At 44.5% G+C, this 23,914-nt stretch overlaps 1 protein-coding gene across 6 annotated transcripts in view; it reads right to left on the bottom strand.

The window, feature by feature from the left end:
* Nucleotides 1–23,914, bottom strand: part of LOC309495037 (multiple PDZ domain protein) — a 73,925-nt gene that overhangs the window by 6,827 nt on the left and 43,184 nt on the right. For all 6 annotated transcript variants that reach the window (XM_082164571.1, XM_082164570.1, XM_082164574.1 and 3 more), the window contains 13 exons: nucleotides 21,022–21,120; nucleotides 20,832–20,897; nucleotides 20,686–20,745; nucleotides 12,028–12,202; nucleotides 11,559–11,767; nucleotides 9,891–9,982; nucleotides 9,482–9,527; nucleotides 9,087–9,164; nucleotides 8,628–8,987; nucleotides 1,371–1,454; nucleotides 859–1,082; nucleotides 596–743; nucleotides 432–494 (listed from right to left, as the gene is read on the bottom strand). In XM_082164571.1, coding sequence (XP_082020697.1) covers nucleotides 432–494; nucleotides 596–743; nucleotides 859–1,082; nucleotides 1,371–1,454; nucleotides 8,628–8,987; nucleotides 9,087–9,164; nucleotides 9,482–9,527; nucleotides 9,891–9,982; nucleotides 11,559–11,767; nucleotides 12,028–12,202; nucleotides 20,686–20,745; nucleotides 20,832–20,897; nucleotides 21,022–21,120 — 1,704 coding nt within the window. The remainder of the gene's footprint in view (nucleotides 1–431; nucleotides 495–595; nucleotides 744–858; nucleotides 1,083–1,370; nucleotides 1,455–8,627; nucleotides 8,988–9,086; nucleotides 9,165–9,481; nucleotides 9,528–9,890; nucleotides 9,983–11,558; nucleotides 11,768–12,027; nucleotides 12,203–20,685; nucleotides 20,746–20,831; nucleotides 20,898–21,021; nucleotides 21,121–23,914) is intronic.

Genomic DNA, 23,914 nt, shown 5'->3' with positions numbered 1-23,914 from the left:
TAAAGCTCTTTATTTCAATTCTGTTGGGAGTTTATTTGTTTTGCCATTGTCAAGTCAAGTCACCTTTATTTATATAGCGCTTACAATTTACAGATTGTTTCAAAGCAGCTTTACAGTGATGAAAAATAATCAAACAAAGTTTGTTTCTGATGTACAGCAGATCAAGGAGAAAATAGTCTAAGTCCAGTTCAGTGATGGTTAATTTTTGTTGTAAAAAAGTTAATTTATATAAAGCCGCTCTGGAGAAAACAGTGATGTCATCGTCCAGCTCAGTTCATTGTTTACATAATAGCCTGAACTTAAACAGAGCATATTTTAAATAGAAATATTTTCTTAAATTAGAACACATGAATATTTATTGTTTTAGATCACAGAGTTCAAAAGTACTGCATGGGCAGGAATAATCCAGTTGTCTTGTGTAATGCATTTACCTGATCTCCATATGATGAAGCTTTAAAGCGCGCCACCTCCAACAACACAGAGCCACTACATCTCTGCAACACACACACATGGAGAGGACATAATTAGTCCTATTATGATTTTGAAAGAAATGCATTAATTACTGTATTCATGAGTGAAGTGTGTTTGGGTGCACCTGCAGTAGTGCACTGGCGTAGTCCTGGGATGCAGCTCGGATGTCCTCCCCATTCACAGACAAAATCTGGTCACCTAGCAACAGTCTTCCATTCAAGTCTGCGACCCCTCCCCTTGTTATCTCAGACACAAAGATTCCAGTGTCATTCCTGCAAGACATGCAGAAAATTATGAATTCTGAAAACACTTGATTCTATGTATTATTCATGGCCTACTGTATAGTGTGCAGTTCTGTAATGTAATTATTCCTTTAGAATAACCCACCTTTTACCCACAATGCAAAGCCCTAGTCCCTGTCCTGGTTTGCAGTTCAGTTCCACACTGAAGAGGTCCCACATGTCCTCGGGTGTGTGGTTCTGCAGGGTGTGTGTGGAGTGGTTCTCTGTCACAGGGTCTCTGTAGATACACAATCGCACACGCTGCGGACTCAAGCGCAGGACACTCAAGGCCTCCTCATGAGTGGCCATTCTCAGATCAATGCCGTTCACCTGGAGGAGAGAACAGAATGGAGAAGAGCCATTCAAAAGAACCTTGGAAAGGACAAGTAGATTCAATATTTGCCTGTTTGGATACTCAGTTCAGTTTAATCAGTCCATAAATATGTGCACTGTACCTTGTTGATGTAATTTTTTATAATCTAAGCCATGAGTTTACAGTAATGATAGTTCCTCTATGTACTACGTTTGTGCACACTTTGGGTCAATGGAAGATCTTTTTTAAGAAATCAATAAACTACATTCTGTTCAACTTCACTGGTGAATGTTGAAATTCTGTACCTCTAGTATATGATCTCCTGCCCACAACCGGCCATCTCTGTGTGCCGCACCATCCTTGTTCACTTCATGAATCACTATTACTCCCTGGGGAAGGAAGGAAGGAAGGAAGGAAGGAAGGAAGGAAGGAAGGAAGGAAGGGAAAGAAAGAAATATTATATTGTCAGCATTTAAGTGGAAAGTTGAATTGAAAATTTGACAGTTAATTCTTTAACACATGTTGGCATGTATATATATTTTTAAATGTTTTAAATTCAAAAGCTTTGTTTATCTCCACATGAAAAAGCTCCAGATATGTGGGGAAATAAAGAATATTGATTTTGCTCCCATTTTGATTTCTGGTGATTGCAACATTACTTAAAAATTCTTTTTTTATTTAAAGGAATATTTAATACGTTTTATCAAGAGTATTTCAAGCCTTCTGTCAATGCCACAAAAAAAAAAAAAAAAAAGAAAAGAAAAAAAGAAAAAAGACTGCCATCTCTGTCAAATTTACAGATCAAATAATATGCATTTTTGTACTACATAATTGTTGAAATTGATTCCTGCACTAATCAACAGCATCTCATAATTTAAGTTCCCTTTCGTGGTCACTCCGAGTTACGTCGGATGACGACGATTGGGGTTTCGCCTAGAAGCCTATCACCTTCGAGTATATAAAACGAGCCAATGGCAATAAAATGCCATGGGTCTGCGGAATTTGCATAGCGTAACTCCGCCCGCCGCAGGGGGTATATAAGGAAGTACGCTGGCACAATGCAGATATGTTTTCGCTTCGGAGCCGAGAACTTCTCCACTCCTGCAAGCCAAATATTCTGAGTTAGTCTTCTCTTACCTTCGAGACGAGCGAGCTCTCCGGTGTTGGTGTGACGGCGTTTTCAGCGAGTGCTCACTACCCTGCTGATCTTGTCAGTGATCTGACAGATAGTGTGTTTCTCCCTGTTCGCTTCAGCATCCGCGGAGTTTTTCCTCTCACAAAAAGAGCATTGCACGTGGCACGTCTTTTTAAAGATGCCTCGCCCGTGCACTTCTGGTTGCGGTGGCGAGATATTTTTCTCTGATGGGCACGATCGCTGCTTAACGTGTTTGGGCGTTGATCACGCTAAAGCAGCGTTCGTGGATGACTCATGTTCTCACTGCGGGAACATGACCATCTCTATGCTGCGGTCGAGACTCAATGAGCTCACTAGAGCGAGAGTCCCCCTACCCACACCCCGATCTACTGGTCCCGAGAGGGCTAGTACTTCGGCTGGTGGCCGGGGTGACCTGAGGGTGACTGTGTGGGACATACCGCCGACACGTCCACGGTCCACACACCCCTCTCCAGCATCAGCACCCGCGAGTGTCCAAACTGAGACCGCTGGTCCCTCTTCGGAGCCCCAGCGCGTCTCGTTTGGAGCTCCAGAGGAAGATACTATGTCCATCGCTGCATCACAAGGTGGGCGCGAGTCCTCGGGAAGTGAGGATTCGGCTGTGTTGCCGCCCTCGGGCGTGCCAGCATTGCCCGAGTCTGATCCCGAGCTGACCGCCATGCTTTCCCGGGCAGCCGCGGCCATTGGTATTGAGTGGTCCCCGCCACCTGATCCAGTGCGCTCGCGGCTGGATGATTGGTTTTTGGGAGCGGCCGCTGACACCCGTCGCCGCCCAACCCCAATACCATTCTTCCCGGAAGTGCATGAGGAAGTCACGCGGTCCTGGAAGGCTCCCATGTCTTCCCGTGATCGTTCGACGGCTTTCTCCGCCTTTCCTCCCCTCGATAGAGCTGATGCTTGTGGGTACACTGGGATTCCCACGGTTGAACGTTCTGTCGCGATGCAGCTGTGTCCGACAAGCGCTTCATCACGTGGTGATCCTAAGCACCCGTCCAAAGCCTGTAGATTCTCGTCTACCATGGTGGCGAAATCTTACAGAGCGGCGGGACAGGCAGCTGCCTCTTTGCATGCCATGGCCATCTTACAGGTCTACCAGGCCAAGATGCTTCGTGACATGCACGAGGGTAGGACAGACCCAGGGCTCTTTGATGAGCTGCGCGCCGCCACCGACCTCGCTCTCCGGGCGACGAAGGTGACCGCGCGCTCCCTGGGTTTGGTGATGTCCACAGCTGTGGTCCAGGAGAGACATCTCTGGCTGAACCTGGCTGATATGCGTGAGCCCGAGCGGACTCGTCTGCTTGACGCTCCCATATCCCAGGCCGGCCTTTTCGGCGGTGCAGTCGAGGACTTTGCCCAACAGTTCTCGACTGCTCAGAAGCAGACTGAGGCGATTAAGCACATTCTGCCCCGACGCTCTGCTGCTCAGCCGTCGGTGCAGAATCCTCAGCCTGCTCGCCGCCGAGGGCGCCCTCCCGCGGCTCCCGCCCCTCCCGCACGGCCCCAGCAGCAGCCTTCATCTGGGCCGCGTCGTGGAGGAAGCCGTAGGAAGGCGCCACAGCCCTCTCCAGCCCCGCAGCCCGCTAAACGCCAGGCTAAGCGGCGCTCCTGAGACGGGCAGCTCAGGATTGGCTTTCTTTTCGCTACAGGAGGTGGTAGCAGGGCCACTCCTTCCCCCGGTGGAGGGCCGGGGGAGAATCTTTTGTTCTCCACTCCCCGCTGCTCGTCTCACGACGGGCAGCACCCTAATGTGGTTAAAGAAAGAATCGAAATCCCCAATCCTGAGCCTACAGACCCAGAGGGCCGCAGTGCGCGCCACCCTCGGGTCCCGCCACTGCCGCCCTCCTCTGTCCCAGAGGTCTGGGATGACAGCACGCGCCGCCCACGGGCCACGCTCCTCTCATCCCCCTCTGTCGCCAGACCCCTGCCAGAGCACGCCCCCGTGGGACGCGCGCCCTCCCCTGGCCTCCTCTGGCAGGACGCGGTTAATGACCGTGCCCCCGCACAGGGCCGCGATGCCACCCTCGCCGGTGCCGGTCATTCCGCCTCGCTGCCCCACCGACGGTACGTCTGTGGTTCGTATGACCCCGCTGGTGCACTTTCTGGAGGCCTGGCTAGAGCTTCCCAGACTGTCCCGCTGGGTCGCGAGAACCATCAGGCTCGGCTACGCGATTCAGTTCGCGCGATCTCCTCCCCGCTTCAGCGGAGTCCGCTTCACTATGGTCGGTGGCAATGCCCCTGTCATGAGAGCGGAGGTCGTCACCCTGCTGGCGAAGGGTGCGATCGAGATTGTCCCTCCAGCCGAAATGAAGTCCGGCTTCTACAGCCCTTACTTCATTGTACCCAAGAAGTCCGGTGGGTTACGGCCAATCCTCGACCTGCGCGTCTTGAACCGCTCCCTTCACAGGCTGCCGTTCAAGATGCTAACGGCCAAACACATCCTCCAGTGTGTGCGGCCGCAGGATTGGTTTGCAGCGATCGACCTGAAGGACGCCTACTTCCATGTCTCCATTTTACCTCGACACAGACCGTTTCTACGGTTTGCTTTCGAGGGGCAGGCATACCAGTACGCGGTTCTCCCTTTCGGGCTAGCCCTGTCTCCTCGCGTCTTTACGAAGGTCGTCGAGGCAGCCCTTGTTCCCCTTCGGGAACACGGGGTTCGCATCCTGAACTATCTCGACGACTGGCTTATCCTAGCTCACTCTCGAGACCAGGTTTGCGAACACAGGGACCTAGTGCTCCGGCACCTAGTCCGTCTGGGCCTTCGGGTCAACTGGGAGAAGAGCAAACTCTGCCCCGTGCAGAGGATCTCTTTTCTCGGTATGGAGATCGACTCGGTCGCCATGTGCGCGCAGCTTACGAGCGAGCGCGCGCAGTCACTGCTGACTTGTCTTCGTCAGTTCGAGGACAAGAGTGCGGTTCCACTGAAACTTTTTCAGAGGCTCCTGGGGCATATGGCATCCGCAGCCGCAGTAACGCCGCTGGGATTGCTTCATATGAGACCGCTTCAGCTTTGGCTTCGCGATCGAGTCCCGAGGTGGGCATGGCAACACGGCACGCTCCGAGTCCCAGTGACTCCAGCCTGCCGTCAGACCTTCACCCCGTGGGCGAACCTCAATTTTCTACGGGCCGGAGTGCCCTTAGAACGAGTTTCCCGGCATGTTGTTGTGTCAACAGATGCCTCCAACACGGGCTGGGGCGCCATGTGCAATGGTCATGCTGCCGCGGGCTTCTGGACAGGACCCCAGCGCCTTTGGCATGTCAATTGCCTCGAGTTGCTGGCTGTACGTCTCGCCCTGCACCGCTTCCATGCGCTGCTCAGGGGCCAGCACGTACTAGTCCGATCAGACAATACCGCAACAGTAGCGTACATCAACCACCAGGGTGGTCTACGCTCCCGCCGTATGTCGCAACTCGCTCGCCACCTCCTCATATGGAGTCAGAAGCATCTGAGGTCGCTTCGAGCCATTTATATCCCGGGACACCTGAACCAGGCGGCCGACGAGCTGTCTCGAGTTCGGCCTCTCGCAGGAGAATGGCGACTCCATCCCCAGACGGCCCAGCTGATTTGGGGTCAGTTCGGCGACGCACAGGTAGACCTGTTTGCCTCCCACGACTCGTCCCATTGCGACCTGTTTTACTCCCTGACCGAGGGCACGCTCGGCACGGATGCACTGGCGCACAGCTGGCCGCGGGGCCTACGCAAGTATGCGTTTCCCCCAGTGAGCCTTCTTGCGCAGACCTTGCGCAAGATCAGGGAGGACGAGGAGCAGGTCATTTTGGTTGCCCCGTATTGGCCCAACCGGACCTGGTTCTCCGAACTAGTACTCCTCGCGACAGCACCTCCCTGGCCAATTCCTCTGAGGAAGGACCTCCTTTCTCAGGGACGGGGCACCTTATGGCACCCTCGTCCCGATCTTTGGAACCTCCACGTGTGGCTCCTGGACGGGACGAGGCAGGTTTGAGTACCCTACCACCTGCGGTGGTGGCTACCATCACTTCCGCTAGAGCATCGTCCACGAGACATGCCTATGCGTTGAAGTGGAACCTCTTCGTCAACTGGTGTTCTTCTAAACATCAAGAACCCACGAAATGCCCGATCAGTGTCGTGCTTTCCTTCCTGCAAGAAGGGTTGGAGCGAAGGCTGTCTCCCTCCACCCTGAAAGTGTATGTTGCCGCCATTGCCGCACATCACGAAGCAGTTGATGGTAAGTCTCTGGGAAGGCACGACCTGATCGTCAGGTTCCTGAGGGGAGCGAGGAGACTAAATCCTCCTCGTCCTCCCTTCGTACCCTCTTGGGACCTCTCAGTGGTTCTAACTGCCCTGCAGAGTGCTCCATTTGAGCCTTTACAGTCAGTGGAGCTTAAGTTTCTGTCTATGAAGACAGCGCTCCTGGTTGCATTGGCCTCCATCAAGAGGGTAGGGGACCTGCAGGCATTTTCGGTTGACGAAGCGTGCCTGGAATTCGGGCCGGCTAACTCTCACGTGATCCTGAGACCCCGGCTTGGATACGTGCCCAAGGTTCCTACCACACCCTTTCGAGACCAGGTAGTGAACCTGCAAGCGCTGCCCTTGGAGGAGGCAGACCCAGCCTTGGCACTGCTCTGTCCAGTACGCGCCCTCCGTGCTTACGTGGACAGAACGCGGTGTTTCAGGACCTCAGACCAGCTCTTTGTCTGTCATGGTGGGAAGCTGAAGGGAAAGGCTCTCTCAAAGCAAAGGTTATCCCACTGGATAGTGGATACCATTGCTTTGGCATACCAGCAGCAAGGTCGTCCGTGCCCCCTTGGTGTGAAAGCCCACTCCACACGTAGTGTGGCTTCCTCTTGGGCTCTAGCGCATGGCGCCTCGCTAACAGACATTTGTAGAGCTGCAGGCTGGGCGACACCCAACACATTCGCGAGATTCTATAATCTCCGAGTAGAGCCAGTTTCTTCTCATGTACTCGCTTCAACCAGCCGGTGCTAGATTCTGCTCAGGTGTCTTCGCTTGCTCGCCATTCCTCTCCACGGACGGGATACGTGCGATATTTCTCTCAGGTGAGTCTGATAAGCTCTGAGTTTCCTCCAGCACTGGTTACGTCAACGCCTGAGTTATGCCAATCTGCCATAACGCAGCTTTTGCGCTTGACTAGGTGCCTCCATGTGCATGGTTCCCCTCTGGGCGACCCCCACATGTGTATTCCACTGTAAGTCTCCTTGTGAGCGTGTGTCTTTCCCTTGGCAAGCCACCTTGCCACCCCTGGGGTTTAAAATTCCACCTGCGGCTGGACACCCCAGTGATTTTCCATATGCAGCCCTCTGGGTCATATGTGTATTCTAAGTCCCCCCCATCAATGGCTGGGCATTATTGCATATTTCTCTCTGGAGATATGCTTCCCAGTGTACCTTGGTATCCCTGTGTTAAGTAGGACTCCTTCGTTCGTGCTAGTCTCACAACAGGGAGCTCAGACTCACGCAGGGCACTGGTAGACAGCCGAGGTGGCGTGATTAGACTGGAACCCCAATCGTCGTCATCCGACGTAACTCGGAGTGACCACGAAAGGGAACGTCTCGGTTACGGATGTAACCCTCGTTCCCTGAGTGGGAACGGAGACGTTACGTCTTCCTGCCACTTCCGCTGTACCGCTGAAAAACGCCTGGGGCTAGTCTCGGCTCCTCAGCGAAGACATATCTGCATTGTGCCAGCGTACTTCCTTATATACCCCCTGCGGCGGGCGGAGTTACGCTATGCAAATTCCGCAGACCCATGGCATTTTATTGCCATTGGCTCGTTTTATATACTCGAAGGTGATAGGCTTCTAGGCGAAACCCCAATCGTCGTCATCCGACGTAACGTCTCCGTTCCCACTCAGGGAACGAGGGTTACATCCGTAACCGAGACGTTCCATTTGACCTGGAATATGTCTTTAAAGGGATAGTTCAAAAAAAAAAAAAAAAAAAAAAAATTGAGTAGTTTCAAGAAGAACATCAATTAGTAATGATGTTAAATTGAGTCAGTTTCCCACTCAAAGCTATTGTACGGCTTCTGAAGACCTGCGCTATAGTGCATGTGCCACTTTTAAGGTGAATTCCATGAGAGCATGACAATAACAATGCCAAGATCCTGGGTTAAATTCCCAAGCAGTGCATGAACTGATAAAATGTATATGTTAAATTCAATCTAAGTTGCTTTGGATAATGCATAACTGCTTTATGTCATTTTTGCAGTACGACATAACCATATTCACTATAACGATTCAAAGAAAAACACAGTGTGAACTTCCTTCTAAACTCCTTTTGTGTTCCAAGGAAGAAAGAAAATTGAGGTTTGCATTCAAGCTGCTTCATTGTAATTCAAGTTTCGACATTGTGAAGTCTAATAAACTCAGTTTCCTTTTTAATTTCTCACCAGTAGTGTGTTGCAGCCTCCTACTATGCTGAGGCCGAGCCCTGTGGAGCCCTTGCAGATATCGATAGTATTTATACATCCAGCTATGATGGGACATGTAAGGGGGTCCGAGCTCACAGAACACTGGGCCAAGTAAGAAGTGCTGTGAGGCCCCGTGCGAGAGCTCTGATTGGCTGTTGAGCCGCAGTCAGCTGATGAAACGCCAGATGATGGAGGAACACAGCAGCTGGGGGGCATGTGACTGGCAGGATGACAGGAAGGCTTATGATTGGATGTGGCATTGACTGGAGCAGGAAGACCAATGTTGAGGCTCTCTGAGGAGCGAGATTTCAGTTTATCCTCTTTGCTGATCCTTCCATCCTATCGGCAAACAGAATCATGAGAACAAAGAGAATGAGAACGAAGCAGGCAGATATTTTGTGTCATGTGTTTGTCTAACATTTGGTTTGACTGTTTTACCTGTGATAAAACTGAATGTTGACCTTCTCTGACCATATTCATATGCATGCCAGGAGATTTTACAGGACAGTTGTCCATCTAAACAGATAAAACTGTCATGAGATGACATAAGATATAGATGTCCAGTGAAGCAGACATGTGGTAAATGAAGCTAAATTAAAGAGTATTTCAGAGTAAATTAAAGAATTAAATAAAGAATTCCAATGAACTTGTCAGACACATACAGCTAGCTATGCAAAACTATTGTAATGAACTTGTTCAGAAAGTTTTTTTTTTTTTACAATGATTTGATTTGTTAATCGAGCATAGCTCTATAATTATTATGCCTTTTACTGTTTTAAGAAGTATTTTAGTTTATTTATATGTGTGTGTATGTGTGTGTATGGCTCCATTGCCTCCTTTACTGGTCCTGTAGTCATTTGTTTCTGTGCATCTTTATTCCTGACAAGAAAATAAAAAATGTGAATCAAAATATGTTACATATAAACATAAAGATCCAAAAAAAAGAGACTTTTAGTGAAAAGTTTTAGTTTTGATTTCAAATTTCATACAGTATTTTCATTACAAATGACAAATATCAGCATAAAAATTTGAGTGAGATATTGAATTGAAATTCTTTCATTGCACCATGCATTTGATCTAGACTAGAAATATTGCAGAATCTCTTCCTCTATTTAAAATGTTACATTCATATCGATCTCACACTTTTGGACATCACAGTAATAATATACATTATTACCTACAGTATATGATGAGTATATTATAATGCATGTGTTAGTCTGTATTCATGAGAAAAAGTCTCACCTTGTGAGCATAATCTTAACTTTAGCTGGAACATTGTTGATGATTGCTGTTGCATTCTGGTGACTGCGTCCATACAGCACTTGTCCATTTATCTGCAAAATATACACATTACCATGAAGAAGACAAAACCTCAACCCTTGATAAGAGACATATTTCACGAGTTTTGCTCTTTTAGTTAAGTTGAGAAGATTGGGGGCAATTGTAACATTTTACATTGTCCTTTATTACTCACAGATTAATTCAAATCTACATACCATGTTTTATAACTTTCATATGTGCCACATACATGTAACATTAATAGAATTATAAAGAGAAAGGCTAGATAATATTATCAAATTTAATCAATAAACCAATCACAAAAAAAAAATCAGTGTGTACAATGGTAACACTTGAGAAAATATATATTTAATTTATACGTGTATATTTAAAAAAAAAAACTTAAATAAGAGACTAGTAGTATTAAAATGTGCTACTATACTATAATTCCTTTATTTATTTCTAATACTAATACTATTTGGATAATTAAAATATTATAAGACTTGACCAATTCAAATTTTGTTGCATTACTTTTGTTACAATCAAACCTCAGTAAAATATTTTATGGTAGCTACCAGTGACAGTATAAGTTGTTTATGGTAACTTTTAATCAACAACCTACAGAAAAAATGATAATAGTTGAATTCAAAGACATTAAACATTGGAAAATTTACATTAAAATGTTTACTTGGTTCTGACCAAAGAAGAGCACTTTGGAATCTCCATTACGCATAATAAGCCAGGTCTGTGCTTTAGCGCATCTCTCTATAGACCTAAGGCCTATAGACTGTAAAAGTGGTCAGAATCTAATATTTCCCCAAATCATAGTTTAGTTCTGCTCGTATAACATGAGGCCGAATATTTCACAATTCTGTTTTCAACAATACAGATCAACAGCACTGCCCGACAGTTTCAATCAAATCCGGTCATAAGTGGCAATAGACCTTTTTGACGATTTCATACAACATTCATTTCTTTCGATTTCATTAACAACAGACTGAGCTTGGCTTATTATACAGAGAAGATGCATTAAAATGTAGCCTATAGGCTACTACGAGATAATAACTAATACAATAGGCTACCGCCAATTCACGGTCATCCACGAAGATTAACAGCTACATCCGATCCCGAACCTCACTGTCTGCTGAACTTGCGCAGAAACATCAAAATAGACATAACCAGCTTTTTAAAATTGTTTTGAAAACTCGACTGGTGCTGGGTGACGTCACCTCGCCCCATTGGATCCACAATGAGCTGTATTTAGAGCTTGATTAAATAAATGCTTCGTTTATAATAGGGAGGACGTCTTAAGCTATGAAACTATGAAAACTAAACATTTAGACTATTTCAGCACAAATGATGAGCTTATTTGCCGATTTTTTATATATTAAAAGTTTTTTTATTAATTTCTTTTGAAGAAAAGTTTTGGGTGGGCCAGTTGAAAAATGGGTGATCCAAGGCCCGTAAGACCCACCCATAACGCCGTGCCTGCTTCTGTATCCAGTGCATCATGAGAAACTGAATGGGTTTGCTTTCTAATAAAAAATATATACAGCATAAAGTCTGGAATAATTTGAATGGCCAAATGAAAAGATTCTGTTGTTCAGTCAGAGTTCAGGAGGTGGTTCTCACCTCCAGTAGTTCATCTCCCACTCTGACCCGACCATCTGCAGCAGCAGCCCCGTCTGGTTTGATCTCTGACACGTACACGTTCATTCTTCCACGCGCTCCATCTCTGTTTTCTGACAAACACAGTCCCAGTCCAGAGCTGTATGAGTCACAGTCCAGATCAAACATGTGAAGCTCTCCAGGCAGACTGCCATACCTCTGCTGCATACGACCTGCTTACACACACACAAACATGTCAAAACATCCAGACAAAACAATACAGACACATTAGTGGACACACTAATAGAGGCATTGACTTGTATTCTGAGCTAAGGATATTTTTGATTCTCTATGATTTACTCCTAAGGCTAATTTAATTTCTGCAAGCAGTTTTCATCGTCGGGACGGTTCCCTGCTCCTCACAAAGTAGGAGATTTCAGGTTTGGTCTTTAGGGGACATTTGGTCCCCTTAGTGTAACACACACAAACTTACTCCAGTAAGAGGCTTGCTCATGCTCGCTGTGATGATGTGAAGCCTCTTCTGGCAGGGGTGGTCTCTCTGGAACCTTCTGCACTCCATCTGTTTCTGTGTTCACTGGCCTAGAGGGCAGTTTCAGGAGGGGAGGAACTGAATGTGGAGGCTTCCCCAATTTCCAGTCTTCTGTACGCTACAAATGCAATATAAAGAGTGATTATATTCTTCAGAATTTATTCACAATTTAATCAGTTCTCTTTTAAAATCTCAAAAGTATAGCAAATCTGACAATCCAAATATATATTTTCTTGTTAATAAATACTGACGCAGCAATTTAATTTGTGCAAAGAAACATGGTAAATAAAATTTGTTTTCATTAAAAAAACATGTAAAGAAAAAAACATCTCGGTTACGTGTGTAACCCTCATGACATACCCTCATAGTCAACGTTAGGACTGATCGGGATCACGCTTAGGGAGCCTGTCATCTTCGAGTATTGATAAAACGAGCCAATGCACATTGGCGTGTGAGATTTGCATCTCGCGCTCCGCCCCGCAGCGCGGGTATAAACATGGAAGCGGATGCACGCACCTCTTGTTTTTCGCTGAGGAGCCGAGCGGAGCCCGGAGTCAGCGGTGGTCCAGCAATAGTGGCGACGGGACTATGTCTCCGTTCCCTCCTTCAGGGAACGAGGGTTACATACGTAACCGAGATGTTCCCTTTCAGTCGCTCACGTTCGACGTAGTTGACGTTATGACTGATTGGAATTCCAATTAAAACGCCACTAGTGCTGCCACCTTCCAGTGCCTAGACAAAAGCCTCCTGATCCACCCGCATTATTGAGGCGGAGATGGGACAGGGCTTAGGCCAGGGAAGTTACTGTTGTTCCGCAAGACCCACTCAGTTAGACTAGGATAACACTGGGAAAGCATGCCCTTTCGATGGAAGGAGGGATGCTACGGAAGCCACATCCAGCCTGCAGGGAGGTAACGTGGAGGATACACATATGGACTGGGCGTTACCGGGCAGTACAACATATGGAATGTCAATGAGGTGGCTCCAACCTATAGAAGGGGGGAGGACTCATCCGGTCAGCGACGGCAGAGTAAGCTCTGCCAAGGGAAAGACACGGAGGCTACACTAACCGTGGAAGAATACACATATGAGATCGCCGTAGGGATCACAACATATGGACCCAGCCTAGCACAAGTTCCACCAGTGCATACGAGTGGTAGGCCTAGCATCGGATGCTCCGCCACATCCAATGCCGAAGGGGTGTGGAGGAACACAACAGGTTCGGCTAAAGGGGAACTCAACTGGAGCAAGAATGGCGCACGTATCTTCGAGCGGGGCTTACGGTGTTAACTGGCTTCTATGTGAAGAGAGCACACGGGAAGCAACTGGCTCAACACCAGTGTTGTGTGTAACGCGTTACAAAGTAACGCGTTACAGTAACGTAACTACTTTTTTGGGTAAAAAGTAGTGTAACGCGTTACTACTAAAAATTTGGTAACGAAACGTAGTTCCTTTTTCAATTCGCCGCAACGTTACTTTTCCCATGGATATATTTGACAGCGACACTGCCTCAGCTGCGCGCTTGAGAGAAGAGAACTGTTGAGAACTGAAGAAAACGATTTAAGGCCATTGCACACTGAGTCCGAAATTCGCATCCGAAATTTTCGCACGTTCAAAAAAAAATTCGACCTCACGTTATGTCAATCACGCTTGCACACTGTCTACGAAACTTTCGTCCGTAATAAAAAAATTCGGATCGGGTTCGATTTTCTGCGTTTTTCGCATCCACAGCCAGTATTTTGAGAGGTTTTTTCACAATTCAGAGCCACCGTACAACTAAAAGCGAACGACAAGATCCACAATGGATTTAGCAGCCAATTCGATCACTAATCATGTATTATTTGGGTATAAAATATAACCTGTATACAGCTGTTCTGTCTGCCCAGCGCTTCCGCCGCCCGCTTGCGTGTGTGTGTGTGCCCATACCTTAGACATACTGCCAGTCTCTGTTCAGGATCGATTGGTTCACGGAAATTGGTGGTCTTGTTTTTAATATGTGGCTCCAGTATCGCTAGCAAAGCATCAAACTGTTCCACTGACATTCTGAGGTAAATTTTGAATCGCTCGGGATAATTTCGCAACTCCTTGATAAGGAGTTGAAACTCTCCTTCCTCTCGGCGCAATCTCAGTATTGGGTGGACCCAATATTTCCTCTTTCTTTTTCTCTTTTTAAGAAGAAAGAGGGCAACAAAATCATCCCCACTGCTACCCTTGACGAATACATTTTGTATTTTTTTGCGTTTTTTTCCGCGCTGCGCAATGTGACGTCGTAGTGACGTCATTTTCATGTAATTTTTGGACGTCCAAATTTGGTCCATTGAAGGGGTTGTTTTGTAACGCCAGGCGACGTCTTTTTTCGACGTCTTCCGCACGTCATTTTTCGACGTCTTTCGCACGTCATTTTTCGACGTCTTCCGCACGTCATTTTTCGACGTCCATCCACAAAAGTTTGTTTACAATAAATCGCGCTCAGTGCTCTCAAACAAAACATCGGCTTCTCACACACACACACACACACACACACACACACACACACACACACACACACACACACACACACACACACACACACACCTTGCTTTACCTGGGACTCGAACTCGTGATCATCTGCTCCACGTGCCAACGCCCTACTGTTTGAGCTACAGAGAGAGTGATATAATTTATGATTATCGCGTTTAGGCTAAAAATAGGTTCGGCGCTTGGATCACGAGCATCTTGCAGTACATTTAAAATATTTAAAATATAATATTTTAAATATTTTAAAAATATATTACATTTTAAATATAGCGATTTGGAAACGTGGATGGAGCAGTGAATAGGTTCATTACACAGCAAAATGACACGACAAACTCGCGTTTTGGAAAAGAGCTCTTCATTTGTAAATTAAAAAAAATGATAATAATCATGTAAATTTCCTGCACCTGTCATAGACGTCCAAAAAATTACCCAGTTCAGGTCCAATGTTGAACGTAAATATGACGTCCAAGTTGGGTCATGGTTGGACGTCCAAATAGTGGACCTAGTTTGGACGTCGAAAAAAATCACCCAGTTCAAAGGTCCAATGTTGAACGTCAATATGACGTCCAAGTTGGGTCATGGTTGGACGTCCAAATAGTGGACCTAGTTTGGACGTCGAAAAAAATTACCCAGTTCAAAGGTCCAATGTTGAACGTCAATATGACGTCCAAGTTGGGTCATGGTTGGACGTCCAAATAGTGGACCTAGTTTGGACGTCGAAAAAAATTACCCAGTTCAAAGGTCCAATGTTGAACGTCTATATGACGTCCAAGTTGGGTCATGGTTGGACGTCCAAATAGTGGACCTAGTTTGGACGTCGAAAAAAATTACCCAGTTCAAAGGTCCAATGTTGAACGTCTATATGACGTCCAAGTTGGGTCATGGTTGGACGTCCAAATAGTGGACCTAGTTTGGACGTCGAAAAAAATTACCCAGTTCAAAGGTCCAATGTTGAACGTCTATATGACGTCCAAGTTGGGTCATGGTTGGACGTCCAAATAGTGGACCTAGTTTGGACGTCGAATAGATGTCCAGAATTGGTCATGGACCGACGGACCCAATATAGACATGATCTGCACGTCTATCCGACGTCCAATGTTTAGTGGGGGTTTAATAAATACGCATCGGACTCAGTGTGCAAGGTTTCTGTGCGTGACGAATTTTAAGGCTGACGAACACGAAAAAACGGATACGAAAATTTCGGACTCGGTGTGCAATGGCCTTTAGTTTCATATATATGTTTAAATTAAATTAAATAAAAAAATTGCGCAATATATCGGGAGACAAATGGAGTGTGGAGACATGATTTTGACCACTTTATTAAGTTTGTTTTTGTAGAAAACCTGTATTTAAAGTGAATTTCGTTTTGTATTAATTGTATCTTAATTTTAATCAATGTTTTATCAACCAATTGGCTGAATTTAATAAGAAGTAAATTAAAGAAAACTATTTAGTTTCATATTTATGTTTAAATAAAATAAATAAATAAATAATTTAATCTATGTTGATTATATGAAAAGTGAAAAGCGTGAGTAAGATCATAATTTTGTGCAATATATCGGGAGATAAATGGAGTGGGCAGACATGATTTAGACCACTTTATTAAGTTTGTTTTTGTAGAAAGACTTTCTTTAAAACGAATTTCGTTTTGTATTAATTGTATCTTAATTTTAATCAATGTTTTACCAACCAATTAATTTTCCTGAATTTAATAAATAAGTAAATATGGCATGCAAAATAATCATGACGGCACCAGCGCGTGAACTGGAGCTCCTCTCCATACTGTAAATGAACCGAAACTCATAAGCTACTTGTCTCACAGACCTGAGAAATATATAGAAAGCTTGAATATGTGTACTTTTAAACAAAATATTTTTTTTTCTCTCAAAATCTCTTTTTTTTTCTCCTACTCCCTTGATAGAGTGAGTCGTATGTCTGAAAACTAAGCTTATGTCTTCTATATCATTTTGTCCTATGTTATCAAGACGCGATTCGCACCGGTGTTAGAGAGCAGGGAAGCTTTATTGGCTGTTGCCGAAATTTAAAGTTCGGTGGATAGGGGAAGCGGAGCGGAGAGAAGTGGCGCGAGCACGCGGCTCATCGCGGAGTGTCGCACTCTACCCCATGATGCAGAGCCGGCTGCAATGAGAAGGACTTTTTTTCTTTTGAAATTGATACTATTTTTTATAATAAAGAGCACAAAATAATTACCTGTTATGTCCTCCATTGTATAACTTTGTCTACATATTTAGGAACAGATATTGGGTTCTGCCCAAAGTCAAGCAACATAAAAGTAACGTAAAAGTAACGAGTAACGTAAAAAGTTACTTTCCAAACGGGGTAACTAAGTAAAGTAACGGATTACTTTTTTAAAAAGTAACGAGTAACGAGCAAACACTACTTTTTAAAAGTAACTTCCCCAACACTGCTCAACACGTAGGCTATAGAATCTAGCGAACGTGTTAGGTGTCGCCCACCCTGCAGCTCTACAAACATCTGTCAGCGAGGCACCCTGTGCCAACACCCAGGAAGCGGCTACACTCGAATGAGTCTCTTGGGACTCATTCGCCAAGATAATGGCATCCACTATCCAGTGGGACAACCTCTGCTTGGAGACATCCTTTCCCTTCTGCTGGCATCCGTAACAGACGAAGAGCTTGTCTGAGGTCCTGAGGCTTTGCGTTCTGTCCACATACAACCGAAAGGAGCGGACGGGACAGAGAAAAGCCAGGGATGGGTCTGCCTCCTCCGGGGGCAGCGCTTGCAGGTTCACCACCTGGTCCCGAAAGGGAGTGGTAGGAACCTTGGGTCCACATATCCAGGCCGGGGTCTTAGGATAATGTGACAGTTAGCCGGCCCGAATTCCAAGCACGATTCATCAACCCTCTTGATGGACGCCAAAGCAAGCAGGAGAACTGTTTTTAAAGACAGGACTTTTAACTCAGCTGCTTGCAGTGGCTCAAAGCGAGGTCTCTGCATTGCAGTCAGCACCAGAGATAAGTCCCAAAAGGGTATAAAAGGGTTTCCTCGCTCCCCTCAGGAACCTGACGATCAGGTCGTGCTTTCCCACAGATCTCCCATCCACTGCATCGTGATGTGCGGCAATAGAGGCAACATACACTTTGAGGGTGGAGGGAGACAGCCCTCGCTCCAACCCATCTTGCAGAAAAGAAAGCACAGAGCTGATCGAACACCTTCGGGGGTCTTCTCGGTGAGAAGAACACCACTCAACGAACAGGTTCTACTTCAGGGCGTAAGTATGCCTCATAGAGGGTGGCAATGGGACGAGTCCGGAGAGGCAAACAGATCTATCTGTGCGGCCCCGAAGTGGTCCCAGATCAGCTGGACCGCCTGGGGATGGAGTCTCCACTCTCCCTGGGCCACAGGCTGTCGTGAGAGCTCTTCTGACTCCATAGGAGGAGGTGGCGGGCGAGTTGCGACATGCGACGGGAGCGTAGACCACCTTGATGGTTTATGTACGCAACGGTCGCAGTGTTGTCCGTACGGACCAGTACATGCTTGCAGAGCAGCGGCATTTTGAAGCGTCTCAAAGCAAGATGTACTTCAAACAACTCGAGGCAATTGATGTGCCAATGCAGTTGGGGGCCCGTCCAGATCCCCACTACTGCATGCCCGTTGTACGTGGCCCCCCAGCCGGTGTTGGAGGCTGCCTTTTCCCCCTGGAGGCTCTGAAAAAGTTTCAGTGGGACCACTGTTCTGCTTTTGACAGTATTCAGGCAGGGCGAGGTCAGTTGTGGAGCGGAGCTCACCTCTGAGCGCACGGTCTGGGCTACCCTCGTGCATGTCCATGAGTGTCTTGGCCTACAAAGAGGAAGCGGCTTGCCCACAGGCTTTGTAAGCTCTGCCTGTAAGTACAGCCGAGAACTCACAGGCCTGAGAGGGGAGATGAGGATCCCCTGTCCAAGAGGCAGCAGCCGCCAGACACAGGTGTGCCACGACAGACCGCTCCACTGGAGGGATAGCCTCGTAACCCTTCACCGCTCCTCCGTCAAGGGTAGTGAGGGGGAAGGAGCTACTCAGGCAATTTCTGGCAGTGAAAGGTGCCGTCCATGTCCTGGTAAGCTCTCCATGCACTTCGGGAAAGAAAGGCACTGGAGCGGTGAGCTGAGACTGTCATCCAACCGAGACTGTTCGGGACAAGGTGGAGGGTTCCACTCGAGCCCGACAGCCTGGGCGGCCCGTTTCAGCATTGCTGACAACTGTGGATCCGGCTCGGCTCCCAGAGGGAGATAACGCAGCCGAGTCATCATCTCCAGAGGTCAGCTCACCCTCCGATGCTGCAATCGGCATCCTGTCCTCTGGAGGGGCCCCGAATGAAACGGCTGGTCGGTCCATTACAGAGGGACCAGCGCGCTCAACGGGGGACTCCACCGGCTGCGGTGTGATAGAGGAGTGAGGGGCCCACAGGGATTGGTTACCGGGCGGGGAACCCTTCACTATAATTCTCCGATCACCCATCCCACACGGCACCCTAGGGTGGGGCGTGGTAATGGGGACTCCACCTTCGCGGACGAAGGCGAGTCTCGATCTCAACACCGAGATGGTCATATTCCTGCAATGGGAACATGAACCATCCACAAAAGCTGCTTCAGCGTGCTGTAAGCCCAAACACGTGATGCAACTATTGTGACCGTCAGAGGGGGACAGGGAACGACCGCATCCAGAAACGCACGGGTGGAATGACATCTTGAAAAAGACGCAAACGCACCTGTGTTGCTCTTTCAGGAATGAATACTCTCACCAGTGCCGGAGCACACAAGGGAATGATTGCGGCAACACTGACAGGGATGGTGCAGCCTGTACCAGTGAAGCACTCAGACAAACAAACACAAAAATGAATGCTGTTAGAACAGCTGTTGAGAGCTCAGAAGGCTCGCGACCACCGCTGCACTCAAGCTGTAGAACCACCATCACCGGGAGAGACTTCCAGAAGGAGCACCGACACACTCGCTCGTTGAATGAATCAACACTCTTCAGAGACACTGCATGAAGACCGATCGGCTCCGAAGTGAAACACAAGTGGTGTGTGCATCCGGTTCCGTGTTTATACCCACGCTGCGGGGCAGAGCACGAGATGCAAATCTCGCATGCCAATGTGCATTGGCTCGTTTTATCAATACTCGAAGATGACAGGCTCCCTACGTGGAATGTGAGCGACTGAAAGGGAACAGCCTTTATTCGATTTTTGTCATCTCATGGATCAGGAACGGTTGTGTTTTATTGCTATTTACCCTTCTGAAAAAAAAGTACTCGCAACTGTATTGAATGTGTACTTTTAGTGTAGCCTCCTACAAATCTTAAAAGGATATTTTTTTTTTTAAAACGGTACTTGCAGATAATACAATATTACTCAAATAAAAAGCCACTTCTCTTTAAAGGCCCCTTCACACCAAGAACGATAACCATATACATAACATCCGTCTGTTTATTATAAGCGTGTTGCAGTTTTATCATCTGCCGCTTTAAATATTCGAGCTTTTACAGCAGGATGGATTCTGATTGGCTGTCAATGTTTTTCAGTCATCAGATGGAAAAAAATCATTCTGAAAGTGAGTCCAACAATATCGTTTCACAGTGCCGTTATCGTTGCAGTTTTGGTGTGAATTTTTTTTTTTTTTTACTTCAGCATTCTAATTATCGTCCTTGGTGTGAACAGGCCTGAAGTACACTTCCATGACTATGGTTCTTATCACACTTCAGTACACTTAAAAAGTGCACTTTATAATAATGTAAAATTAAAAGCATTATTTTAAAGTACATTTTAAATAATGTTTCAAATCATGCTTCTTCATACATACTTTGGTGTGTTGACTAACATACTTAAGTCCATATAAACAGTATGTAAAACTGATGCATATGTTGTTGTATGTAATATAGTGTTCCAAAATATTACAATTAGTTCAAACTTAAGTATCTTTATTTTTCCTGTAAGTAAATTAGTATTTTTTTTTAAGTATTCTTTAAGAGTACTTATTTTTTTACAAGGGTAGTGTTCAGCATGCAGATAATATGCAACTTATATACATATATTAGATTATTACTATGCAAACACACATTACAGACCTTAAAGGGAATGGGGCTGAAGGGGTAGGTTGGGGAGAGATTATTGGGGATCTTGGGATCCTAAAGAGGAGATAAACTTTCATATTACCATAAACATCTCCTAAAAGACACTAATGATACACACAATAGCATAAGCAGAAATATACCTGATGATTTTGACTATTTGATTTTGATACATTGTCATCTTCAGCACAGTTGCCAGGGCCTGAAACCTGGGCATAGAGAGAAAATAAATGTTTTATGTACTCAGGTTTTGTCTTGTCTATTGTATATTCTAGCACTGAGTATGAGTATTTGTGAAGTGATAATGTGTGTGCATGTGTGTCTCTGTGTTACCTGAGGACTCTGCACTAGTAGCTCTACTCTGTCTCCTGCCTGACGAATTGCCTCAACGGTTTCTTCATGAGTGAAATCACTCACATCTACACCTTGAACCTGCCAAAACACATTAAAAATGCAATGTGTGAAGTTCTTTCTCCTGAGTCTCTCATTCCTTTCAATATACTTCTACTTTCAAGTTAACCAGTTTGCCCCAGATTTTCTTTAAACTAATCTTGTTATCTAGTTTATTTAGGTCAGAGTAGGAGTGATGCATTAGCTTATTATGACCAGCAGATGGAGATCATTATACATCACCCAATTCCCATCACTGTTCATCAACACTAACTAGCCTCAGCCTCATGCTGTCTGATGAATATTTCACACAAAATTTGCAAGAGCAGAATAAAATCACCAATTCCAATCTGACTATCTGATTGTAATTTTTTCTATACCCACTTTCAAGTTGTTTCAAACTTTATTTAACTTTAACTGTATTTTTTTCCTTTCGCAAAAAGTGCATTTTTGAAGTCTCCTGGCCTGACCTTTTCAGTATAATGAAAGGGAATGAACTAGGGCTGTCAAGCTCCAAAATTACAAAAAAGGGAAAAAAAGAAAGAAAAGAAAAAGATTCGTTATTACAGAAATAATACACATTAAGAGAATATACGGTTACACTTTATGATAACACTTTATTTTACAGGGTCCTTGTTACTACCCTAACCCTATAGTAAGTACATGTAGTTGCTTAATATTACTCAGTACTTAAATATATAATTACACTGTAACAATGACACCTTAAAATAAAGTGTAACCCACTTTATTTTAATGCGACGTTGTTACTGTGTAATTACACAACATGTAAGGCATAACATTAGTTAACTACATGTACTTACTATAGGGGTTAAGTTAGGGTTTGGTTTAGGGCTAGTTGCTTGAAATAATGCACACTGAAAAAAATTATATGATCAATAAGTTATGACAATGTATATTTTTGCATTGATTTAACTCATCAAAATAAATTAAGCAATTTTCAACTTTTTAAAGTTAAACAAGATACATTTTTTAAAGTCAGTTTTTATGTAATTTAAGTTGAAATGACTTGACTGTACTTAAAAATGTAAGGCAGCAACTTTTTTTTTACAGTGCATAATGTACTGTTTCACTGTAAAGTCTACATTCAAAAGACAGCTGAAAACCCATCTCTTCCGTGAGCACTTAACCTTATAAAAAAAAATATATAAAAAAAAAAATAATTCCTTCCCCTTCCCTTTAAAACCTCACTTGTCGGGTTTATGGTACTCTGAATGATGCCTGAACTTTGTTTTTTGAGCACTACTTGCGTTGTTTTTGCCTCTTCATGATGACTCGCTTAATTCAGTCCTAATCTGTAAGTCGCTTTGGATAAAAGCGTCTGCTAAATGACTAAATGTAAATGTAAATGTAAAAATGTAAAGTGTAACTACACCATAAAATAAAGTGTTATACTTAGTTGCTAATTATTATTTTTTATTGAATTTAAAATAGCAATTAAATGAAAATTATAATTAAAATTTATATTAAATGCAATTAGCTAAGTAGGATTTAAGTACGTCTTTATATGTCATTTCATAATTACTTCAATTGTCTCTGAAATACTGTTTAAGTGTCGTGCCGAATGTACTGGAAGCATATATGGTAAACTAAAAATACTTTCATGTCATTTCTGTTGGAACTTCTATGCCATATATAACTAAGCATGTTCATGACTTGTGCTTTAGTACGTTAATCAACACATCAAATAAGTGTCTTTAAAACACAACAAAGGATTAAAACATACTGATTTATAATGTACTTTAAAGTAAAACTTAATTTGACATTACAAAGTTCACACTTTTCAAAACTGTATTGAGTGCAGTAAGAAACAGTCATGAAAGTCTATTCTCTTAAAGACATTTAAGTGGCTTTTTTTAATTAATATTATATTATCTGCATAGCACAGTTTTTGTAAAAAATATACTTTGATTTGAAGTACAGTACAAGCGCACATTCAATACATTTAAGTGCGTTTCATCAGATAACTGAGAATGTACTTTTATGATATCTTTATGGTGCTTTTTGCATCCTTTTAAATGCTTGGCAGCCCGAGTTCTCATTTACTTTCTTTTAAAGAGTGGTCAGAATAATAAAAAAAAGAAAGAAAGAAAAAAACACTTTTTTTTGGTGCAGGTTTGGAAAGAGGCAGATATTGACAGAATTTTCAGAATTATTTTGGTGAATCATACTTTAAAGTCATCTTGAAATTAAAATGGACAATTCTTATTTTTTATGGAAACCGGAAGTTTTTTTAATAAACAATTTGTCCGTGCACATAATTTTTTAAATATATAAATTCAATTAATATCTTTAATTAAAATAACTTCCTCTTTCAACGACTCTTTTCTTCTCTAATGACGTGTTTTCTGGCACGAGGGTGGGACATCTTGTCACTCACATGAGATCACAGCAATAACAAACTAAAATGATCCATCAATTCAATAGACAAAATCAAGTCCTGCCCTATTTTTTTATTCAAGAAGCTGTAACACTCAGATTTATGTTACAATAGGGAAAAATAGGCTATCGCAACTTCCGTTTCATGCTAGCTTTAATCATAGGATTATTTTCAAGGTTTTCATGGCATCAAATCTGAGACGATATTAATAATTTTCTGCTTTGTGTTTTGGGTAACACTTTATTTTACAGTGCCCTTGTTATACAGGTTACATGTACTATAGTAACAGCGACATATTCATAATTACAAGCAACTAAATCTAAACCAAACCTTAATCCTAACTCTAACCCTATAATAAGTAAATGCTGTTAAATTATATTACTCAGTACTATAATATATTATACTATTATATACTATTATATTACTCAGTACAAATAA

The sequence above is a fragment of the Leuciscus leuciscus genome, assembly GCF_965113295.1.
Source record: "Leuciscus leuciscus genome assembly, chromosome: 3".
In the NCBI taxonomy this organism is placed as follows: Eukaryota; Metazoa; Chordata; class Actinopteri; order Cypriniformes; family Leuciscidae; genus Leuciscus; species Leuciscus leuciscus.
Note: the sequence above shows the minus strand (reverse complement) of the source record. Positions and strands in the feature narration are given on the sequence as shown.